Source organism: Patiria miniata, unplaced genomic scaffold (assembly GCF_015706575.1).
Source record: "Patiria miniata isolate m_02_andy unplaced genomic scaffold, ASM1570657v1 HiC_scaffold_7, whole genome shotgun sequence".
NCBI classification, from domain to species: domain Eukaryota; kingdom Metazoa; phylum Echinodermata; class Asteroidea; order Valvatida; family Asterinidae; genus Patiria; species Patiria miniata.
Genome location: NW_024037074.1, coordinates 43,127,461 through 43,148,402, shown reverse-complemented (window position 1 = coordinate 43,148,402; position 20,942 = coordinate 43,127,461). Strand labels below are relative to the sequence as shown.

Genomic DNA, 20,942 nt, shown 5'->3' with positions numbered 1-20,942 from the left:
GAGACGTTGAACGTGACTTTGTGTAAACCAGTAGGACGTGAACAAAATATGTTCATTTTAGATGGTGCCATGTATCGTGCCAGGTATAGTACAGAACAACCTCGACCCCAGGGTGTCGAGCAGTACGCGCCCATCACTACCTGCTCTCTCACCCTGGTATTGGATCATTTGCATGTGCAAGATTTTTGAACACGTATGCAAATGAGGAATAGTCTGGTGCCTACATGTGCGTTACATTATAGTTCGTTTTTGTATGCGGTGTCTGGGGTAAAAACAGAGTCAATTCGTCGCAGCGCGAGCACAGCGTGAGTTACGAAAACGCGATTTATTTAATTAAACTGTTACGATCTTATCGAGACAACATGCAGTATCACATTTCATATTAATATGAACACATTGGAAAAGGAAAGGAATGTTTTTGAGAAGGCGTGGACGAATGATCGTGAAAACACGTACTGCACGTTGTGAATAACAACACCAAGTACACGATCAAAATCCATTACTAGCCAATTGCGATATCGAATCAGGATACAGGAAGAAAGTTTACCATCCAGGGTTTACTATTGGAAACATGGTTGGAAATAAAGTAAGCACTGGGGACGAGGTTGAGTACAGAAGTACAAAAGTACATGACTACCTGACTAATCCAAGGTACTGTGTCGAGAACAAAATATTGAACAGGGTACCAGCCCACATTTTCGTTAAACTAAATTTTACCGAGCTACGCGGTCTTTTTGCCAGACGGGTCATTTCGGATTACATCACGCAGAAATATTACACTTTTAAACATTGTTTGCACAGAAATTAAATTTCAAATAAAAGTTAATTCAGATAAAACGACTAAAAATGTACATTTATCTTAGTAAAATGGATATAATGAATTGAATCGCTAATTTCAAAATAAGAGGTTTGAAAAAAACTCTTTAGCTGGAAATAATTTAACACACCGTCACCTGACCCTACATTTCTCAATACCATTACCAACATGACCTGGCTGCAGTGCAGGACTTGTTTGATTCCTGCTAAATTCTGGATCATTTTTGGAAGGCCTAACTGTGTTTTATAATTAACACAAAAAACTGAGCTCTGTACGTTTTCAGGTATTATCCGTGAAGGTGAGTATATGACGCTAAAGAATGTAGGGGCAAATAATTGCAACCTCACCTGACGCTAGCCCCACTTACTGAGTGTGGCCGCGGTTAGCCCCTAATGTGGCCGTCGGTATGCTGCGCCTTAGCCCCATAAATGTGGCCTATTTACTGGACTGCCTCCGTAAACATAGGCCACACATCCACATGTACAAAAATCGTGTCGACGGAGCCAAATTTTGATTTTCACATTTAGGATTAGTTTGTAGGTTTTTTTTGCTTTAGAAGCATACTCACCCTCTTTATAGGCTAATCAGAAAGTGCTGCCTTTTTCAGATGTATATTTTTCGTGAAATTTCCAGATTCATTTTTACACGTTTGCGTATCAAAATTTCAACATGAAATTTCACAAAAATTAGACATCTGATAAAGGCAGCACTTTCTGATTAGCCTATGAAGAGGGTGATAACCGGTGAGTATGCTTCTAAAGCAAAAAAAACCCTACAAACTAAGCCTAAATGTGAAAATCAAAATTTGGCTCCGTCGACACGATTTTTGTACATGTGGATGTGTGGCCTATGTTTACGGAGGCAGTCCAGTAAATAGGCCACATTTATGGGGCTAGCTGCGCCTGAACCTAAGGCCACACACCGTGGTCCGCGCACTACTGAGGACGTTTTCATAAAATTTGCAGGGAATTTCTTACATATGGTTGTATTCTACGATGTCCCATCTATCACTTCTGGGATGCTTAGGTGTAATGATGTTCAATTTTCCGAGATATTCTTGAATCTTTCTGGAGCCCACATGCACTCGTGAAACGTCCGGTGATGGCAGCCATTTTGAATGTGACAAGAGATGACCTCAAGCTGTGACGTCGCGTTTATGCAAATTGCTTGTCGAGCGAGGGCGCGAGTTGCAAATGCGACGGCTGTTTCCTGTGCCGTAGATCCTGAATAGAGATCAGTGCACGTGGCCCCCAGACGATAGATGCATGGTACAGGAAACAGCCGTCGCATTTGGAACTCGCGCCCTCGCTCGACAAGCAATTTGCATAAACGCGACGTCACAGCTTGAGGTCATCTCTTGTCACATTCAAAATGGCTGCCATCACCGGACGTTTCACGAGTGCATATGGGCTCCAGAAAGATTCAAGAATATCTCGGAAAATTGAACATCATTACACCTAAGCATCCCAGAAGTGATAGATGGGACATCGTAGAATACAACCATATGTAAGAAATTCCCTGCAAATTTTATGAAAACGTCCTCAGTAGTGCGCGGACCACGGTGTGTGGCCTTAGGTTCAGCGCAGCATACCAACGGCCACACTAGTGGGGCTATCACATATGAAGCTGTCTTGAATTTTATTTGTACGTCAAAACTTGCATTTGACGAAAATTGAGGAAAATTCTGGCCCCAGTTCATGAAGTCAGTCCGCTACTGCAGCTGCTAGCTGCCATTTTCTCCCAACTGACGCATGCGCATTGCGTTTTATTTTTCGTATGATTCGACGGCTGTTTACTGTCGCAGCTTAAACAGACATCGTATTAGACAAGTTTCAAGTCCTTTCCTCTCTCACCGCACCGCACGCGGTCGCACGTGCGCCCGCGTGTGTGTGTGCACACACGTACGTGTGTGCACACACGTACTGCTGTACACGAGATGAGCCGAGCAGCCAATCGTCTGCGGGGTTTTTTTTTCGGGGTTGCGACATGAAACAGCCGTCAATCTGTCCAAGTGACTCGGACGCGTCCGGGGTTATTTGTCAGGGTCAGGTTAAAATCTAATTTCTACACGTTCGTATGGGTACGGTCTTTACTGATGGGCAAATTTCGTCGAAATTACACAGCCGAAACAATCGGATGGGCAAATTTAGATTTCTAGGTGAGTACTCAACACCCATACGGAATTATGTATATCTGATCGATTTAGCCAGGTTCGAAATGAAACAAGAACGTGGCGTTGTATACAACGCCACGTTCACGGGTCTAACCTGACGCTAGCCTAACTCCAGCTGACATGCTCCATATTCATTCACATGTAACGCTGGAGGCATAACCTGTTCGTTAGAATGTCAATGTGGTCATACTGTCATAGATCAAGAAGCCCGCAAAATTGCCTGCAGCACAAAACACTAATAAAGTACAAAAACGTACATCAAAATGGAGACATTTCACACAGAACCGCTGCACAGTTTGCCCCTATACTCCGTACTTTATCTCTTGACATACTCACGTATCATGCGCAGAACTAACATAGGTGGATTCTGTCGGTTTTTAGGCCAAAATGATGAAAAATATGCCCTTTCCGCACTGAGCCAACCTGACACTTGAAACGTGCACGCATATGATCGAGCGATGATTTTCGGTTCGCTCGGAGCGCGCCGCGGGGGGTACTGTACAGGCGAAATGATAGTATGTGTATGCGTACAAGTGATCGACTTGAAACAGACCACACAAAAAAATGTGAAAAATCTTGATGATTTCGTTGGCTTGTCCGTAAAAAAACGCCCGTTCCAACGGCTGTCGTCCATTTTGTTTTGCTAATTATGTAAATGTATGCATCACGTGATGACATCGAAAAAAAATAATTAGCAAAACAAAATGGACGACAGCCGTTGGAACTGGCGTTTTTTTTACGGACAAGCCACCGAAATCGTCAAGATTTTTTGCATTTTTTTGTGTGGTCTGTTTCAAGTCAATCATTAGGCTTTGTAAATGACTGCTGAATGTATGAGGTATGTAAATGAACTCTGGGGTGGGATATTGAGGTGAAAATGAACAATTTATGAGAGGCCCTTTTTTAGGGTCTCTTGCTACCACATTCTAACGAACAGGTTATGCCTCCAGCGTTACATGTGAATGAATATGGAGTGTCAGCTGGAGTTACTCAAGCTACTGAGTGACATGCTCCATATTCATTCACATGTAACGCTGGAGGCTAGCCCAGGTTGGACGAAGTCTTCATTGCATCACGACTGACGTCCAGGATGAGAATTCTCTACATAAGACCACCCACAATTTTGACCAGATTTTTGTTACGCTTTACCTCGTTACAGAAGCTTTTTTCACGCCTACATTTTCTCTGTTTCCTTCTCTATTGATCCAGGGGTTCAGGAATTCCATATGTGATGCTGACCGACATTAATCAGGAAAATAAACTCTAAAGCAACGTTAAATTTGTACATGTTTGTAGTCTCTTTTCATCAGTTTTATTCCCGAGTCGTACGTCATGTACGTGCGCACGAAAGCGTGCACGCACGCTAGCGCCCTCATTTGTTTAGTTTTGGTAGGAACAGTGACGTCACTCCAGCCAACTGATGTCACGAGACGCTCAACCAATGACCAAAGCCGAAACATGTTTCTGGTAACTGGCGTGAAAACACGCTCGGTCATTGGATTAGCGACCGCGCCTTCAAGTAAGTGCGCGTGCGTATATGAGGGTGGTTACTAAGCAAATTGCGCGTGTGCACTGCATATTCACACTGCATAGTCTGGCTCCCAGACCAGACGTGATATGAGCGCCGAGAATAATTGTCAGGTCTAGGGAACCAGACTACACCCTGCACGGACGTACGTCATGTACGACTCAACCTCGTCCCCAGGGTGTTGAGCAGTACGCGCCCACCACTACCTGCTCTCTCACCCTGGTATTGGATCATTTGCATGTGCAAGATTTTTGAAGATTTATGGAGGGAGTCCAGGGTATGAAGTGCTCAAAACCGGGCGAAAAAATTTATGACCAGTAATTTCAATATTTTTACCTTGTTGGAAAAGCTAATTTTTACGTCTTAGTATTCTATGTAGCCTTATCTATTGGGCCGGTGGGTTCAGGAATTCCATATGCGATGCTGAGTATTGCTGACCGACGTGAATCAGGAAAATAAACTCTAAAGCAATGTTAAACTTGTACCTTTTTGTAGAGTCTTTTCATCAGTTTCTCACACGTACCGACTAATGGTGTACGTACCGTGCACGTGCAACGTGAACGTGCATGCAGTGTGCACCTGCGACTTCCTTAGTAACCGCCCTCATACGCATGCGCACTAACTTGTAGGCGCGGTCGCCTATCCAATGACCGAGCGTGTTTTCGCGACAGTTACCAGAAACATGTTTCGGCTTTGGTCATTGGTTGAGCATTTCCGCGACTTTGGCTGGCTGGAGTGACGTCACTGTTCCAACCAAAACTAAACAAAGGAGGGCGCTAGCGATTCGGTGAGAAACTGATGAAAAGAGACTACAAAACGTACAAGTTTAACGTTGCTTTAGAGTTTATTTTCCTGATTAACGTCGGTCAGCATCACATATGGAATTCCTGAACCCACCGGCCCAATAGATACATGTACGGATACATAGAGCATGTAGTCGTGAAACAAGCTTCTATATCAAGGTAAAACGTAACAAAGATTAGGTCAAAATTTTGGATGGTATTATGTAGAGATTTCTCATCCTGGACGTCGGTCGTAATGCAATGAAGACTTCCTCCAACCTGGGCTAATGTAGGCCTAGCCCTAGATCCTAGCCCAAGTGGACTCCCTTTCCTCCCTATGTTACGGTTGGAGTCCAGGGTATGAAGTGCTCAAAACCGGGCGAAAAATTTTCGACCAATATTTTCAATTATTTTACCTTGTTGGAGAAGCTAATTTTAACGCCTTAGTATTTTATGTAGCTTTGTCTATTGGGCCGGGGGGTTCAGGAATTCCATTTGCGATGCTCACCGACATTAATCAGGGAAATAAACTCTAAAGCAACGCTAAACTTGTATGTCTTTGTGGACTCGTTTCATCAGTTTCTCACACGTATAATGCATGAGTTCGTGCAGTTCGTGCAACGTGAGCACCCAGTGCGCACGCGCGATTTGCTTAGCAACCCTCATACGCATGCGCACTAACTTGTAGGCGCGGTCGCTTATCCAATGACCGAGCGTGTTTTTGCGCCAGTTACCAGAAATATGTTTCGGTGGTATTACGTAGAGAATTCTCATCCTGGACGTCAGTCATAATGCAATGAAGACTTCGTCCAACCTGAGCTACCCGTGAACGTGGCGTTGTATACAACGCCACGCGCTTCCCTCGGGTAAATACAAGCGAAAGCATTCTATTTTTTGATCCGCTACATATAACCATGTATAATTTTGCCCATAGGTGAATCACTTACTTGTTGGGCTTCCTGTGAATTTACGTGAGTGTTGAATCTGCCATTGCCAAGAAATTTGATGTAAAGTACGGCACAACTTCAAAAAACCAGACAAATACTGAACCCACTTGCGGGGCCTGAAAGCGGTGTGGTACCCACACACATGGCGCACAGATTTTTTTCGATGTCGTCACGTGATGCATGCATTTACATAATTAACAAAACAAAATGGACGACAGCTGTTGGAACTGGCGTTTTTTTACGGACAAGCAACCGAAATCGTCAAAATTTTCACATTTGTTTTTTGTGTGTGGTCTGTTTCAAGTCGATCATTATCTTCATGAATGACTGCTGAATGTATGAGGTATGTAAATGAAATCTGGGGTGGGATATTAGAGGTGAAAATGGACAAGTTTTGAGAGGCCATTTTTTTAGGGTCTCTTGCTACCACACTCTAACGAATAGGTTATGTCTCTAGCGCTATTAATGTGAATGAATATGAGCATGTCAGCTGGAGTTACTTAAGCTAGCCCTAGCCCAGGTTAGACGAAGTCTTCATTGCATTACGACTGACATCCAGGATGAGAATTCTCTACGTAATACCACCCAAACTTTTTACCAGATTTTTGTTACGTTTACCTCGTTATAGAACTTCTTTCATGCCATGCATGCTTACATACTCTATGTGCCCTTATCTATTGATCCGGGGGTTCAGGAATTCCATATGTGATGCTGACTGACGTTAATCAGGAAAATAAACTCTAAAGCAATGTTAAATTTGTACAAAATTGTAGTCTCTCTTCATCAGTTTATCACCGAGTCCGTACGTCATGTACATGTACGTGCGCAGGTTTGAAAGCGCACACGCACGCTAGCACCCTCCTTTGTTTAGTTTTGGTTGGAACGTCACTCCAGCCAACCGAAGTCACGAAAATGCTCAACCAATGACCAAAGCTGAAACATGTTTCTTGTAACTGTCGCGAAAACACGCCCGGTCATTGGATAGGTGACCACGCCTACAAGTTATTGCTTATATGTATTAGGGCGGTTGCTAAGCAAATCGCGCGTGCGCACTGCGCGTTCACGTTGCATAGCCGCTCGCCATGTACGACTAGACTCGGTTATTGTCGGTACGTGTGAGAAACTGATGAAAAGAGTCTACAAAAACGTACAAGTTTAACGTTGCTTTAGAGTTTATCTTCCTGATTAATGTCGGTCAGCATCGCATATGGAATTCCTGAACCCCCCCGGATCAATAGATAAGGACACATAGAATAATACTAAGACGTAAAAATTAGCTTCTCCAAGAAATTGAAAATATTGAAAATATTGGTTAGGTTATGTTCTCCCTAGACTCATGGGGCTGCGGGAGGCGGCATCCACTACCCCCACATTTTAGAAGATGGTCAAGAGATTGCAAACGCAAAACAAAAACCGACCCGGTTTCAGTTTTTCACAACATTTGTCTGCACTAAGCAGGAGGCTGATGGTTCAAGTCCAGCTGAGTAAGATTGTAAATATTTTGTTTTGCTAACCCCTGGACAACACTGAATTTACAGTGTTTATAAAAAGGCAGGCAAAGCACAACATGATGCTGAAAGCTTATTTGACTAGACTCGCGTGACGTGTTTTGTTTGTCAAATAAGAAATGTATTAAGTTGGCACATATACAAACGAAACAAAGGCTTATTTTACTAAGTCAAAGTGCTCTGCTAAATGTGGTTTTATTATTTTATGCAGTGATATCAATCATGATAGACTCAATCAATAAACAAAGCTAGAGATGATACATAACTTGGCATCACTTCATTTAACCATCTATGCGGGTGCAACTACAATTCTGTTTTTCAGTTTTTTTAAATTTTGTTTGGACAGACCGACCCTACTTCTATGACTTCAGATGCAAAAAATAATATGAGAAGCATGGGAATAATAAGGGATGTCCTAATGCAGGAAAAGGATAGCATTATGATCCGTTGTGGAAAAATTGTTCAATTAATTGATCATGCAGTAGCTTTCAATTCTTTCAAAATATAAAAAAAAACTTTTGAAAGGGGGGGGGGGGTGTCAAGAGCTGTGAAAATTGACCAAAAGCGCCGTGTGTTGACCATGCGGAAATGGGTACATGTGACCTGACTGACCTTGTAAGTGACAGTTACACATAACACATGTACATGTTCATTGTACTTTGCTAATTATGCACATGTATACATACTTATACATACTTATGTATGAACTTGAACTACATCCGTTGAGCTATAAAATGTTTTATAGCTCCATGATGAAACATACTGGTATATAGAGCCATATACATGTATGATCTGTTGCAAAAAGTGTCCATTTTCTGTTTGAGGTCCAATTGTAAATTTCATTGCAACCATCATTTGACTATCATTTGACCACTTGATCTTCATGTGAGTAAAAAAAATTATTGGTTCGATGTTCACCTCAGGTTAAATGTGGTTGGTGTTTGAAAAGGCTGATGAAAACCCTCAAGAGTGTCAATGCGGGGGTGGGTTTGTGTAGATGTGCAGAACATAACGTCTATATTTTGTATCTCATCAGGAAACGCATTAAATTAATTTTGTAACAGAAAGTCTATTCAGTTCTTGCTGAAGAGGAATATCATTGATCTGCTGGTTGAAATGGTTGAATACATCAGCTGAGATATTTGCTTATCACAGTTTTGCTTATCACAGGATTTCTATTATTTAAAGTGTACATGTATGTGCTCTGTGTGCGAACAAGAGAGGATTTTTTTACCACTTTCGAGAGCCCTGTGGACGAGACATACATGTACATGTACCATGTGCACATACTGGTTCACGCACATATCGCGAAGTATGCGCAAACTAATTTTATTTTTAATTAATGTGCACAAAGCCATAGCGTCTTCACGTGAGCATCCGGCGTCATCAGCAGTGCGTTCAAGTGTCTCTCCCAGTTGTCTCCCCTAACTCTCCCTTTCTTACCCTTGAGGGGGTACTTGTGCTCGGAGTTCATATGTATGTGCGTATCATCAAAGGGTTAGGTCTTGCCTCAAAAACATGTACAATGTACTAGCACATGAGTCAGTAGGCCCTATCCATTCTAAATTTTAGAATTGTCCATTGAATATACGTGTACCTGTGTATATTCGTACCGGTATTGTTATAATTGAGCAGGTGCAGTGTAAGTGTACAGTACATGTAGTTTGTGCTTTGAAGAAGGCCCACACATACAAATGTTCAACAATTCCTTTTCATTTACAATGTAATTCAGAAGCAGGATATATATACACACAAAACATGTTCACGTAGTAATTCATTTTGTGGCCATTCAGTGGAAATCAGCAGTGACTAAAACCGGATGATTCACTGTGTATGTTTGTCACATGTATACATGTATGTACATGATGTTATTGGCATTTTCCGCCGTTTGATAGAGGTTGTAGTGTTGACAATGTGGTGCTACAATGTATGAATTTCATCAGTAAATGTTCTTGTGGTGTTCAGTGTACATCCCCTTTTGACAAATGAAAACAAACTGTTGATGATCAATACATGTACAATCATACATGTACCTGATGTGTACATTTACCATGTACAATCGGACATGCACATGTACAGGCGTATCATTCCTGGAATGGTGATACAACGGTTGAAGTGAGTAGTGACTAAGCCATGTCTTTGAAAATGATCACCACATGTGTACATGTGTATTTTCACAAATTTAATGTCTACCGGTAGGCCTATGATAACATTTCTAGGGGTCAGGAGGGAAATGAAAGTAACTCTCCAGGGTTGTGATACATGGACCGTATAAAAAAATACAAATATTTGCCTAAAAACACAACACCTGGTTTTGTTGTACACGTAATTTGATTGGTTCAGTGAATTTGCCTGGAAAATCAAGGTGCTCTCATGAGAATGCTGGTACTGTAAAATGGAATACATGCTTAGAATGGACTGTTCCCGTGAAAAAAAAACGTGTTGGAACTTCGTTGGCTTGATCATCTTTATCAGCACCATTTTGTAATGATGTATGAGATGAACTTTTTGCTGAAAAGAAAAGCTAAGTGAGTTAAAAAAGACCCCCTAATACCCTTCATACATGCATAGTAGACATGTAATGGATGGACAAGTAGTCACAGCAGCAATTATCAATACATATATCCTGGCGGATTATTGATTTTCTTGATACCGATGTGTTGATTTATTGATATCGGCTGTCCTGGAACCAAGGGTCAAAGGTCAGCCCAACCATGTCCTAGCTCCAACTTTTACCAGATTTTTCAAAGGTCAAGTATTTCAAGTGTTATTTTCTTTATCTTTACAGTAGTCCAGCGTTTACCCTAAGTTATTTTTAGCTCAGAAATAAGGACGGAACAATCAAGTTCATGATTGGACTTGATCTCATTGGTTAATAAATGACTAGTATTTTGCAATTTACTGTGGGTACACATACCAGTAGGGTACTCAGTCTGAGAACAAAACTCTACTTCTTTGAAGTAGTGAGGCTCAGTTTGTTACTGGCATATCCACCTGTAACACTTTATTGATGTAATGTAAGTTGCAGGAGTACATGTAACCTTAGAACACCGCAGTTTCATATCTTCATATGTGTATGGTAAGGTCATCATTTATGCCGTGTATGTACATGAGCATGTACAAATGTAACTTTAGGTATTGTCTATATCAATGGTAATCTAAATGTCAATGTGTGCATTTTCTTCCGCCATTATGCTAAATTCCATTATGCTCACATACGGTACACAACTCGCCAAAATGTATGCATGCCTTAAATTTGGGTATACATGTAGTCTTCACATGATTTTGGTCATCAAATTATTTTGACAAGAACGTTGGTTGTTTATGGGTCTTTTGCTTATTGGTCAAACCATAGGAATAGAAGTGCGATTTGATTTCCCATGTGGACATGCGCTACGGTAAATATCTCAAAACTGACAAAAGATTCATCCACGATTGTACACCTGCAGATGTCTGAGTTGAATGAACTTGCAGGGTGGGAAATCTGTAATGAAAAATGACAACGTAATGACTAGTTTCAGCTTCTCATTAAACACCACCATACAACGGATGATCTTTCAGTTTCGGTCTCTGTTTAATCATAGGTGTTTTCCTGATTGTGTTATTGCATGTAGGTACTGTAGTTTAGCAGAAGACAGGTGACTGCTGTCGTTACTCCTCAAGACATCTTCAAACTTGCAAACCATCTAGGAGGAGCCATAAAAGGGACAGATGTGACTACCAGAAGGGAGGACTACTAGAAGGGAGAAAACGAAGGTACTTTTTATAACGAGAGAGAAATCTACCCGGTACTTGTTCTGTGTTGAGGTTTTATTCTCCTGTATTGCCTGTAAAGTCTTCAATTTTATCAATTGAAATCTGTTTCAGACTGGTTTTCCAAAGTTGCTTCGAGCAAGAGTATTCCTAAGATTTGAATTAAAGGCAGGATCATTTGCTTTTCATGCATTTTGTGCATTTCCAATTATTACACCACTCAAAATCCAAAGAAGAATGTTTATAACCTGCTGTTGATGGTTCAGCTCAGTGGATATTATACTTTTCGAGAAAAACGTGGGAAACCATGCAGAACCTTTTGATCACGAAACACAATTTTGTTGATAGCACTGATCATTGGAAATCACCTACATTTCTTGATTTCTTCTAAATGACAGCAAGCCACCAGGCATGCAACTTTTCCTTGGATCTGCTGATTTCCTCGTCTTTTACTTCTCATGAATGCCATTACGAATTGAAAAATACTGTGTAAAGTCCTGTGTGATTTGGAATTTCCTCATTTTTTCTAATTCCCAGTTGCATGCCTGAAGCCAGACACAATATTTTCACAGGGTGTTTAATGCCAGTACGATCTTTAATCCGAGTGAGCATTTTGATAATAATTTGGTAGGTTACTTTTGGGATAAATGCAAATGATCCTACATCCTTTAAGTTTGAAACAGCAACGACTACGTGAAAGTGCAAGATCAACAGGTACAGTCGACTCACTTACATGTACAGTCTACATGTAGTCAATAGGAAATAATAAATAAAGCTTAAAAAGTTTGTCTGTCTGATTTCAAAATCTGTTTAATTTGACCTGAGTCGTTTTCCTAATACTTTTTGGTTCAGCGTGACTCAGCAACACCAGTTTAAAACGGTTATAAGTTCTGAAAGTTTCATTTCTATTTAACCCTTACTCTCTGAGGGTAGTTTACTGCATGTCAGTTGGTTATGCCAATGCCCTCCAGCTGCAGTTTATTGGCAGATAGTTTGTCTTTACAGTGAAGGCTCCAATTGGCAGGAGTTGGAGGCCCTGGAGGGTGCCTGATACTGACCAGCTGGGGGCACTTGATTGTTATCAGAGGACTCTCATTGTTCTCTGTGGCATGTATTGGAGTGCCTGTCCAGTTACCCTTGAAATGACATGGCAGATATTGGAGGGCCATGCAAAAAACATAGGAGATTTTCTTGAGGCACATATTGGCATGCGTTGGAGGGTCTAGTAGGGTAAGGGTTAATGTGTACTTTGGGTTTTGTACATGTACTTGAGGTCATGGCACAATAATGATTTCTAAACCGGTTACTTCCCTGAACGGTTGTCACAAAAGCTGTTCTAGTTTTCGACAGATGTAGCAAATACGTATTCTGTGAATGCTTGCATGACCACACGCTTTTGAAGTGTCAAGAATTATCTGAGAAAGTTAATGATCATTTTTCAGTTGCCATACCTGACAACTACATGTACTGCATCTTGGCGAGCAAATGTTATGGTATCGTCTCTTGGCCGATTTGGAATTTTCACCAAAAAAACTAAAAAGTGTTGTGACACGAAAAACCATAGACTCAACGAGTGAGGTGGATGTCCACCCCTGTCACTGTTACTGAGGATGTAACCATCAATTTTTAATGTTCTTACTCTCCGGTTCTTCCTTCAGATGGCAGAAACTCAGACTGACACTGATGCTCCCCCAGCCAAGAAGCAAGCCATGGAAGGCTCCACCTCCAAAGAGGAACGCCTGTGCCTAGTCTGTGGTGACAGAGCCAATGGAGTACATTACAATGTCTTATCCTGTGAAGGATGTAAGAGCTTCTTCCTACGTAGCACCAAGTCTAAGGCTACTTTTAACTGTTCCCAGGGAGGCAAGTGTTCCATGGACCTGTACACCCGACGGCACTGCCCAGCTTGTAGAATGGCACGATGTGTTGAACTTGGAATGAGTGTGGACAGTGAGTAAAGATCATCAGTCTTTCATCCATAGGGTGTTTCCCAAATTATGGCTTCATGTCCAGGTTCAGCTCTGTCTCTGGTCCCTGAATTGTTTTTAAGGTTGTAGTTCTCAAATTAAATGGATTTGATTTTAAGCTTTGTCCTCGTTACAGAATTTGATGTTTATGAAGAAAAAATTGGAAATGTATTGAGCAGGAGTCCCCAGTGTTGTAGGACTTTAGTCCAGGACTCGGACTCAAGTCTGTCTCAACTCTCAAGTCACAATTTCGGCAAACGACTCGGACTCCGACTCAATCATCATAACTCATACTTGAAGTTAACGACTTTTGACTCGCGAGTTGAATTTGTTCCAAAGAATTACCTTTTAAAAACACAGTTCGAAAGTTTTTTTTCCGAAAGTAATGTTAAATTATGTTAAAGAATATTAAGCACATTTTCAATCCTCATTTTACTAAAGTATGCCTAGTAAGCATATCAACAGCAAGCCATCTCAGTGAACTGTTTTTCTAATTCAGTTGTTTAAACGAAAAACTTGTGACTCGGACTCGTACTTGAATCAAATGACTCGTGACTTTGACTCATACTTGAAACAAAATGACTTGAAACTTGGACTCGGGCTCAAACCAAGTAACGCGAGACTCCACTTGGGTGATTCAACTACAACTCTAGGAGTTCCCCAAGTCAAGGGCTTGAAATTTCCTGAAGCAGTTGCCGATATAGAGCACAAGTTTCAAACACCCCATAGTACCCATGGTTGGCCCAATTTCTCACCTGTCAATTGCTAGTGGCAATGTAGTTTGTTGCCTGCTTCTCTGCTTCCATAGAGAATGTGAAAGAGATGTATTTTTAACTAAGACTCTTGAGGCTTTTGTAAATGGACATTTTTTAGTTTGACCATGATTTCTTAACAATAGGTGTGTCATCTTTATACAAGATCAGTCTGTTTTTTTTATTGTTTTATAGGAGTGTGGGATGATAATCGCTTAAAAACAAGGAAGACGCTTATCCGAGTCAAACGAAAGAAAAAACAGCCCAACCCGGACCCCAAGCTTATCGCCCCTGCCCAGAAAAGCCTGGCTTCACCTCCAACAAGTACTAACACCTCTGCTGCCAACTCCCCTTCCCCGGTCCCTGTGACCCCAGTGCCGACCCCTAATGTGACCCCCAATGTGATCTCTGAGACGACCCCTGGAGTGACCACTGACGCGACCCCGATCATGACCCCTGACATTGCGGCTCTGATGAGTAGCGTCATGATGCCTGGGTTTGACCTGAACACCATGCAGCCTTTGACCCCAGCGGTCACTGAACCACAGTGGGAGTTGACAGAGGATCAACAGAATCTTGTGGAGCGATTGGAGAAGGGTTACCTAGCATCCAAGGAGGTCTTCAAGAATATCTTTGTAAGTATAGTGGAGTCGACTTTCCTCATGCAGTGTTGCCAAACCTCTTTGTTGAAAAATTTCAAGTTCATTCAGTTACTGTTACCTTAATAATGCTTGCTGTTGAACCTTCGTGAACAATTTCAGTGTCATGAAATTTAGTCCCAAATTAAAAAACGATGGCGTCTGGAAATTGTTCACAAATTCGGCCGATTGTTCACTAATGTGGCGCACAAATCTCGGAAAATCTCACGTTAACATTTAAGAATTTTTTTAAAGTTGATAAATTCTGATAAATCATTATTATCTCCACTCACATCCCACTTACAAGTTTGTCAGAAAATTATTTTCTTACTTTGGGGGGCATTTTAAAAGGGTTCATTGTGCAATGCAAAATAAAATCGGAAAATCACACCATGACGCCAAAATAGAATTTCTCTGGAACTTTGTAGCGGGTACGTACATGTAACCCAAGATTTATGAACGGGAATGTTTAGACCTTGATGATATTTCACCTTCTGTGAAATTTGAGGTAAATATTTTGCTCTAGCAGGCGAAAAATCAAAGTGCGACACGTTAGGGGCCACGCCACGTTAGGGTACATCAACAATACAGTACCAACCTGTTACACGGATTACATGCAGTTCAATACAAAGAGGTTAGGGAGAGGAAGTATCAATCTCTGAAACTAAACTTAAAAATTACCTTGGTGATTGACAAAACACAATGTGAAAATATAGATCTCTTTGATGCTTAATTCCATCTTACAAAACCTAAACTTGAAGCCTTGAATAAGTTTTCCATTTTTGTCATAAACCACATATTGTCTGTTTCACAGCCCAAGGCCCCAGGGTCTATCCCCATTCCTGAAGGGACCAACGGCAACACCGGGTCATCACTGTTCCCACCAACTGCACAAGAAGCAGCAGCAGCAGCAGCAGCAGCAACGTCGGACATGCAAGGACCATCCTCAACCGATCCCATCCCCAAGATCCCCCTGAGTGCTCTAACCTCCCTCCTGCCAGAGGGAATGACTCCAGCAAAAGCCCTGAATGCCTTGGCTTCAGGAGAACTAACCATTCCAGAAGGCTTTAATCTCAGCGACTACCTCCCTACGGGGTTATCAAACATTGCTCTAGGATTGCTGGCCAGCGATAGTAACCCAGCCGCCCCAGCGGTAGACCAGGAAGATTCATCACGAGCTAGCACCTCGGATTGTGACAGTAAAGAGACCGGGGCTTTCCAGTCTATCCAACGCGTGACCTCTTTCATTACGAACGGTTCCATGAAGGAAGACGAACCTCCAGCGGACAAACCGAAGCTTCCAATCCACAAGGAGCTGCTTCACACAGCCATGGACATGTTTGCTATTCTCGTCAAGCAGACCATCCACTTCGCTAAGACCATCCCAGGATTCATGGATCTGATGTGTGATGACCAGGCAGTGCTCATCAAGGCCAGCATCATGGATGCGTTGCTTCTACGATGCGCAGAGAGCTACGTCCCGGACATGGGATGCGTCATGAACGAGATGACCAATGATCTCTTCCACATCAACATGATGTACCAGATGGGATATACCTCGCTCCCGGAGCAGGCTTTCCAATTCATGAAGGAGACGAAAGAATGTGGGTTGACGACAGCTGAATTTGCGCTACTCAATGCAGTGGCTATACTCTCACCAGGTACACCTGCCATATCATCAATTAATTAATGTTGGGTTTCATTTTAGTCTTTTCTATTTGGATGCTTTTGCTTACAATAAGGCCCTTGTCAGATCTTAGTATTGGGCCCGAAATCATTTTGGAAAAATGAAATTCTGAAAGTCTTTTGTTTGAGCTGTGGTTGGCTGGTAGACCCTTGGCATAGTTTCAGGTCATAAATTATTTGATAAGAAAGTATGACCAAGGATGTAACAAACATGCTACGTCTTGTCATAGTCATTTGTGTGATGGTTCCCAGTTACAATTATTTACAAATTTTCTCCAAACTTTCCTTCTACGGATTGGTCAAACCTTTACAACGACCAATGGCACAAAATGCAATTTTTTCATGGAATTTTGCCCTCATTCTACACACCTTTTTTTATTATTGTCATCACGTCAGTGCAACAAAATCTTAACTCGATTCTGCAACAAAGTTGTATCTCGGGCCAATACGCTCCATGCAGCAAGGTTGTATCTCGCGTATCGAGACGTCCATTGACTTTGTGTGCACATGCGAGATATTTTAAGCAAAATACGACCTTTTGATATTGAAAACTTGCTTTTCACATACATGACGTCACACGCCATTTTAGGAGATATGACCTCGTTGCACAAACACGACGTTGTAATAAATGCAAAGCATATTGCCTATCTGATAACGATCATGTTAAATTTTTCAAGTTTGCTTGAAGGCAAATTGATTTTCCAACCCGCAATCGCGGAACTTCGCTTATGAACTGCCTGTGTGTCCCATGTGCTACTTCTACTCTAATGCAAATCTTAACTTCTCCCTTCCAGACCGGACGGAGCTTCAGAACCGCGAGCTGGTTGAGGAGATCCAGCTATCCATCGTGGAGACGCTACACGCCGCCACCAAAGTCTTCCATCAGGAGGACCGCACGCTCTTTGCTAAACTCATCATGAAGCTGACTAAGATGAGAGACATTGCCGTGGTGCACCTCAGTGACCTCATGGAGGTACAGGTCCAGGAGAGAGACCTGAGCCCACTCATCATTGAACTCTTTGGCTTGGAAACAAGCTCAGCTTCGTGACAGTAGGACAGGACGTGGATGGACAAGAATGCAATAGGTTTGGACATGATGCAGAAAGCAGGCTGCACCTCAGCAACCTCAGTGAGGGTCACATACATAGACCTCATCCCTCAGTGAACTGGATAACCTCTGCAGTATCATCGGGGACCATAAGGACCTCAGCCCTCATCATCAAACTCTTTTGGTTGGAAACTAGATCATTCCTCAGGATGGTATGAGAAGGCAAAGTAGATCAAAATGATATATTAAGACAAGATACAGAAAGCAGACTTCACATCAGAAAACCCAAAGAGGTTCACATACAAGGAGAGAAACCTCCTATACAGAACACAAACTAACTACAAGTAGTTCCCCTACTGAGACCTCAGCCTCCCCTCATTACTGATTTCTGGTTTGGAAAAACTTGCTCATGGTAGGTCATTGATTGGAAGGCAGTAGTTTGGGTCATGATACAGACAAAGGACTAGCACTGCAGTTCACCTCACCAACCTCATTCATGTTCAAGGAGAGGGACCTCATCCTCATTTTAAAACTGAGTTATACATTTCCTTTAACTGTCATCAGTTGGGAAGCTACCGGTAACTGTGTCTTCAAGGATGTCATTCTGGGGCACCTCAGAATCCTTGTTAGGCTCAAGAATGGGTTAAAAGCCCTCAGCTGCTCACATTCTTGTTGGCTTGAATGCCTCAAGAAGTTTAGGGATGCAAGTCTTCGTAAATCACATTTTGGTGCCACACCTCATCAACCTCATGAGGGGGATATTGCAACCCTCACGTGAGGCCTCACAACACACTGCATAATGGAAACAAGTAGTAGAGGCTGTGGGTCATAGGTGAGGTCTGAGTATAGGAGGCTGTGGGTGCGGTCATCAGATTTCAAGCAGTATCATGGGGGGGGGGGAGAGTCTAGGTTTGCTGCACCTCAGTGTGAGGTTTAATGGGATTTGCATTTCTCAATTTCCTAATATTGAACTGTATGGGAACACAAAATTATGCACTATAATGCAGTAATTTGTAAATGTAGAATAACCAGTATGTTGATTGTTTTACACAGTTACACTTGCAGCTTTCTTCAATTGTTTGAGAGTCCTCAGAGACCAAGATAGGTGATTCTGTTGTGATTTAGTTTGTGTGCAGATGTTTTGAATCCTGACCTGTACGATTTGTAATCCCACAAATTCAACATACCCGGTAGTGGGACATTTTGGACATTAATCAGATTTGGTCATCGGCAAACCCGATTTATAGCTGTCGGGTGAGATAGAGCCATATTTTGTCATTTTCAATGAATCGTTCAGAAATTAACAAGGCAAAAAATGGCTTTTATTGAAAGCTTGAAGTTAGTTTGAAAGGCAAGTGTGAACCCAGACGGTTTCCCCATAAGGAAATTTCAAGGGCCAGGGATATCATTTAAAGATCACTGTTAACTATTTAATCAATCCTAAACTTTTCAGTGGTCATGTTGAATGCAATGTTAAAATGAGCAGCTGTTATTGAAGATGAATTCTTTTAGAAATTCTTTGCAAAAGAAAAAAGATAAGTTGAAATTTATAACAAAAGATATTCAGTTTAACAAACTCTTCAGATGTTCTTTTAGGCTGAAAATTTTCCCAAAAAAGTTTGTTGTACCTTTGATGGTACCAGATTAAGCCAACCCAAAGTGCTAATTTTAGAATATATGACGAGTTCACCTACATCTAGCCAGAAAAGTTTGAATTTGCTTTGATCCGTGGCTATTTTAAACTCCCTTGAACTGTGCGCTTGATAAAAGCATTGTTATCATCACGCTGAACAAATTTGTTGGGTTTTGCAATGAACAGTGAGAATTACGTGGTTATATGATTGCAAGTGGTGTTTGCTTTAAACCAAGAAGGATTTACCAAATAAGGTTAAAAATAAAATTTGTCACCTTTTGAACACGAGTTACCGGTGGACAGTCACATGGGGTCATCACAAGCTTCCCTAATCTTACACAAATTCCCAAATCTTACCCTACTTTTTGCTGGTCGCATAGGGCCAGCCTACAGTATACAAATATAACATGGTTTGAGGGTGGACAATTGATAAATTCGCTCCCCGACGTATTGGAGGTTGACAAACTATCCTCGGCTAGTTTGTCAACTTCCAATACCGAGGGGAGCTAATATTGACTGTCCACCCGAAATAAACCATGTTATATTTGTTTGACTATACCTCATACATATTCTGTTGCCGATTTTTTTTTTTTTTCCAGATTTTTTTTCTGTTGCAGTATGCACCTAAAACGAACTCTTTAAAGAAACTTGTCCAGCTCACCAAAAGAGTATTATTACTCAATTTCACTAGTTCATTTCGTTTACACATAGAGCAAGGACCCAAGGAGTTCGTACTCCAAGGAGTTCGTACTCCAAGACTTCTAAAGTAAAATGATGGTCGCCGCGCTCGAAAGCTACAATAGAAAGCACCTGGCGCCAGCTTGCTCAGTTGCTCACTACGCTAATCTCGACACAATAGAGATCCGCACTCACTAATGCCAGAAAAGGAGTTTGCATGGCTTCGTAGACAGTACCATGGTAAATTCGCATGCGCAGTTGTCATACATCGCTAAAAATGAATGATTTTGAAGTGTTTGTTCGCAGTTGGATGATACTGTATATAAATGTGGTCAACATCACTGGAACAATCATTTCATGAAGAACAAATTCTCTGTACCTTTAGTGTGAAAACTTGTGAAATTTTCCAAAAAAACACATTTCATCAATGATATATTGCCAATTAAAATGTCTGAAAATACATGAAAACTTATCTGAAAGAAATCCAATTTATCTCCAAATTACAGGGACAGATAACGCTTTTAAGCACCAACAACTGCACATTGCTAACTTGAGTTCATACATTGTAACTCACATCTAACAACTGCGCAGTTGTAAAAACCTATCTTGTCGTAAAATATATTTTTCAAAAAAGAGCAGCGACGTGACATGACTTATTATGCAGCATATAGGGAGGTTGTTGGTTACCAACTAAAAAGGCGGCGACGATCATCGTGTTCACGCTGGTATTCACGCTTTGAATGGTTGAGGCTTGCGGTCACAGTGCTGTAGCTTCAGACATTTCCGAGGGATTGGTATGTTAATGGTCAAAATGTAATTCGCCCAAGAGTTCTGACTCCTTGGGTCCTTGCTCTATGGTTTACAATACAGTCACTATAGCTTTTTGTGGACAACTTTCTTTTGTACAGGAGGCATCTTTATTTTACTTGAATTTTCTCCCTTGAGTGTATCATACCGTGCAACCATCTCTTCTTGTGTATCTCACAAGCTTGCGAGCTCGCTTGGGCAATGTTCACACCTGCGTACTACACC

The 20,942-nt window shown here is 41.6% G+C and overlaps 1 protein-coding gene across 1 annotated transcript; it reads left to right on the top strand.

Annotated features, from left to right (window-relative positions):
• Window positions 1-982: 982 nt before the first annotated feature.
• LOC119745628 (vitamin D3 receptor-like) lies at window positions 983-20,209 on the top strand. The gene is made up of 6 exons (XM_038222133.1): window positions 983-1,115; window positions 11,370-11,511; window positions 13,167-13,458; window positions 14,423-14,862; window positions 15,680-16,526; window positions 17,346-20,209. Exons 3-6 carry the CDS (start codon window positions 13,167-13,169, stop codon window positions 17,597-17,599), a joined length of 1,833 nt encoding a protein of 610 aa, XP_038078061.1. The 5' UTR covers window positions 983-1,115; window positions 11,370-11,511; the 3' UTR covers window positions 17,600-20,209.
• Window positions 20,210-20,942: the final 733 nt, after the last annotated feature.

Excerpts from the sequence above, each read along its gene's own strand:
- LOC119745628 (XM_038222133.1), top strand. The coding sequence starts at position 13,167 with ATGGCAGAAACTCAGACTGACACTGATGCTCCCCCAGCCAAGAAGCAA. Across the intron at positions 13,459-14,422 it reads ACTTGGAATGAGTGTGGACA|GAGTGTGGGATGATAATCGC; the intron begins GTGAGTAAAGAT and ends ATTGTTTTATAG. Across the intron at positions 14,863-15,679 it reads AGGTCTTCAAGAATATCTTT|CCCAAGGCCCCAGGGTCTAT; the intron begins GTAAGTATAGTG and ends TCTGTTTCACAG.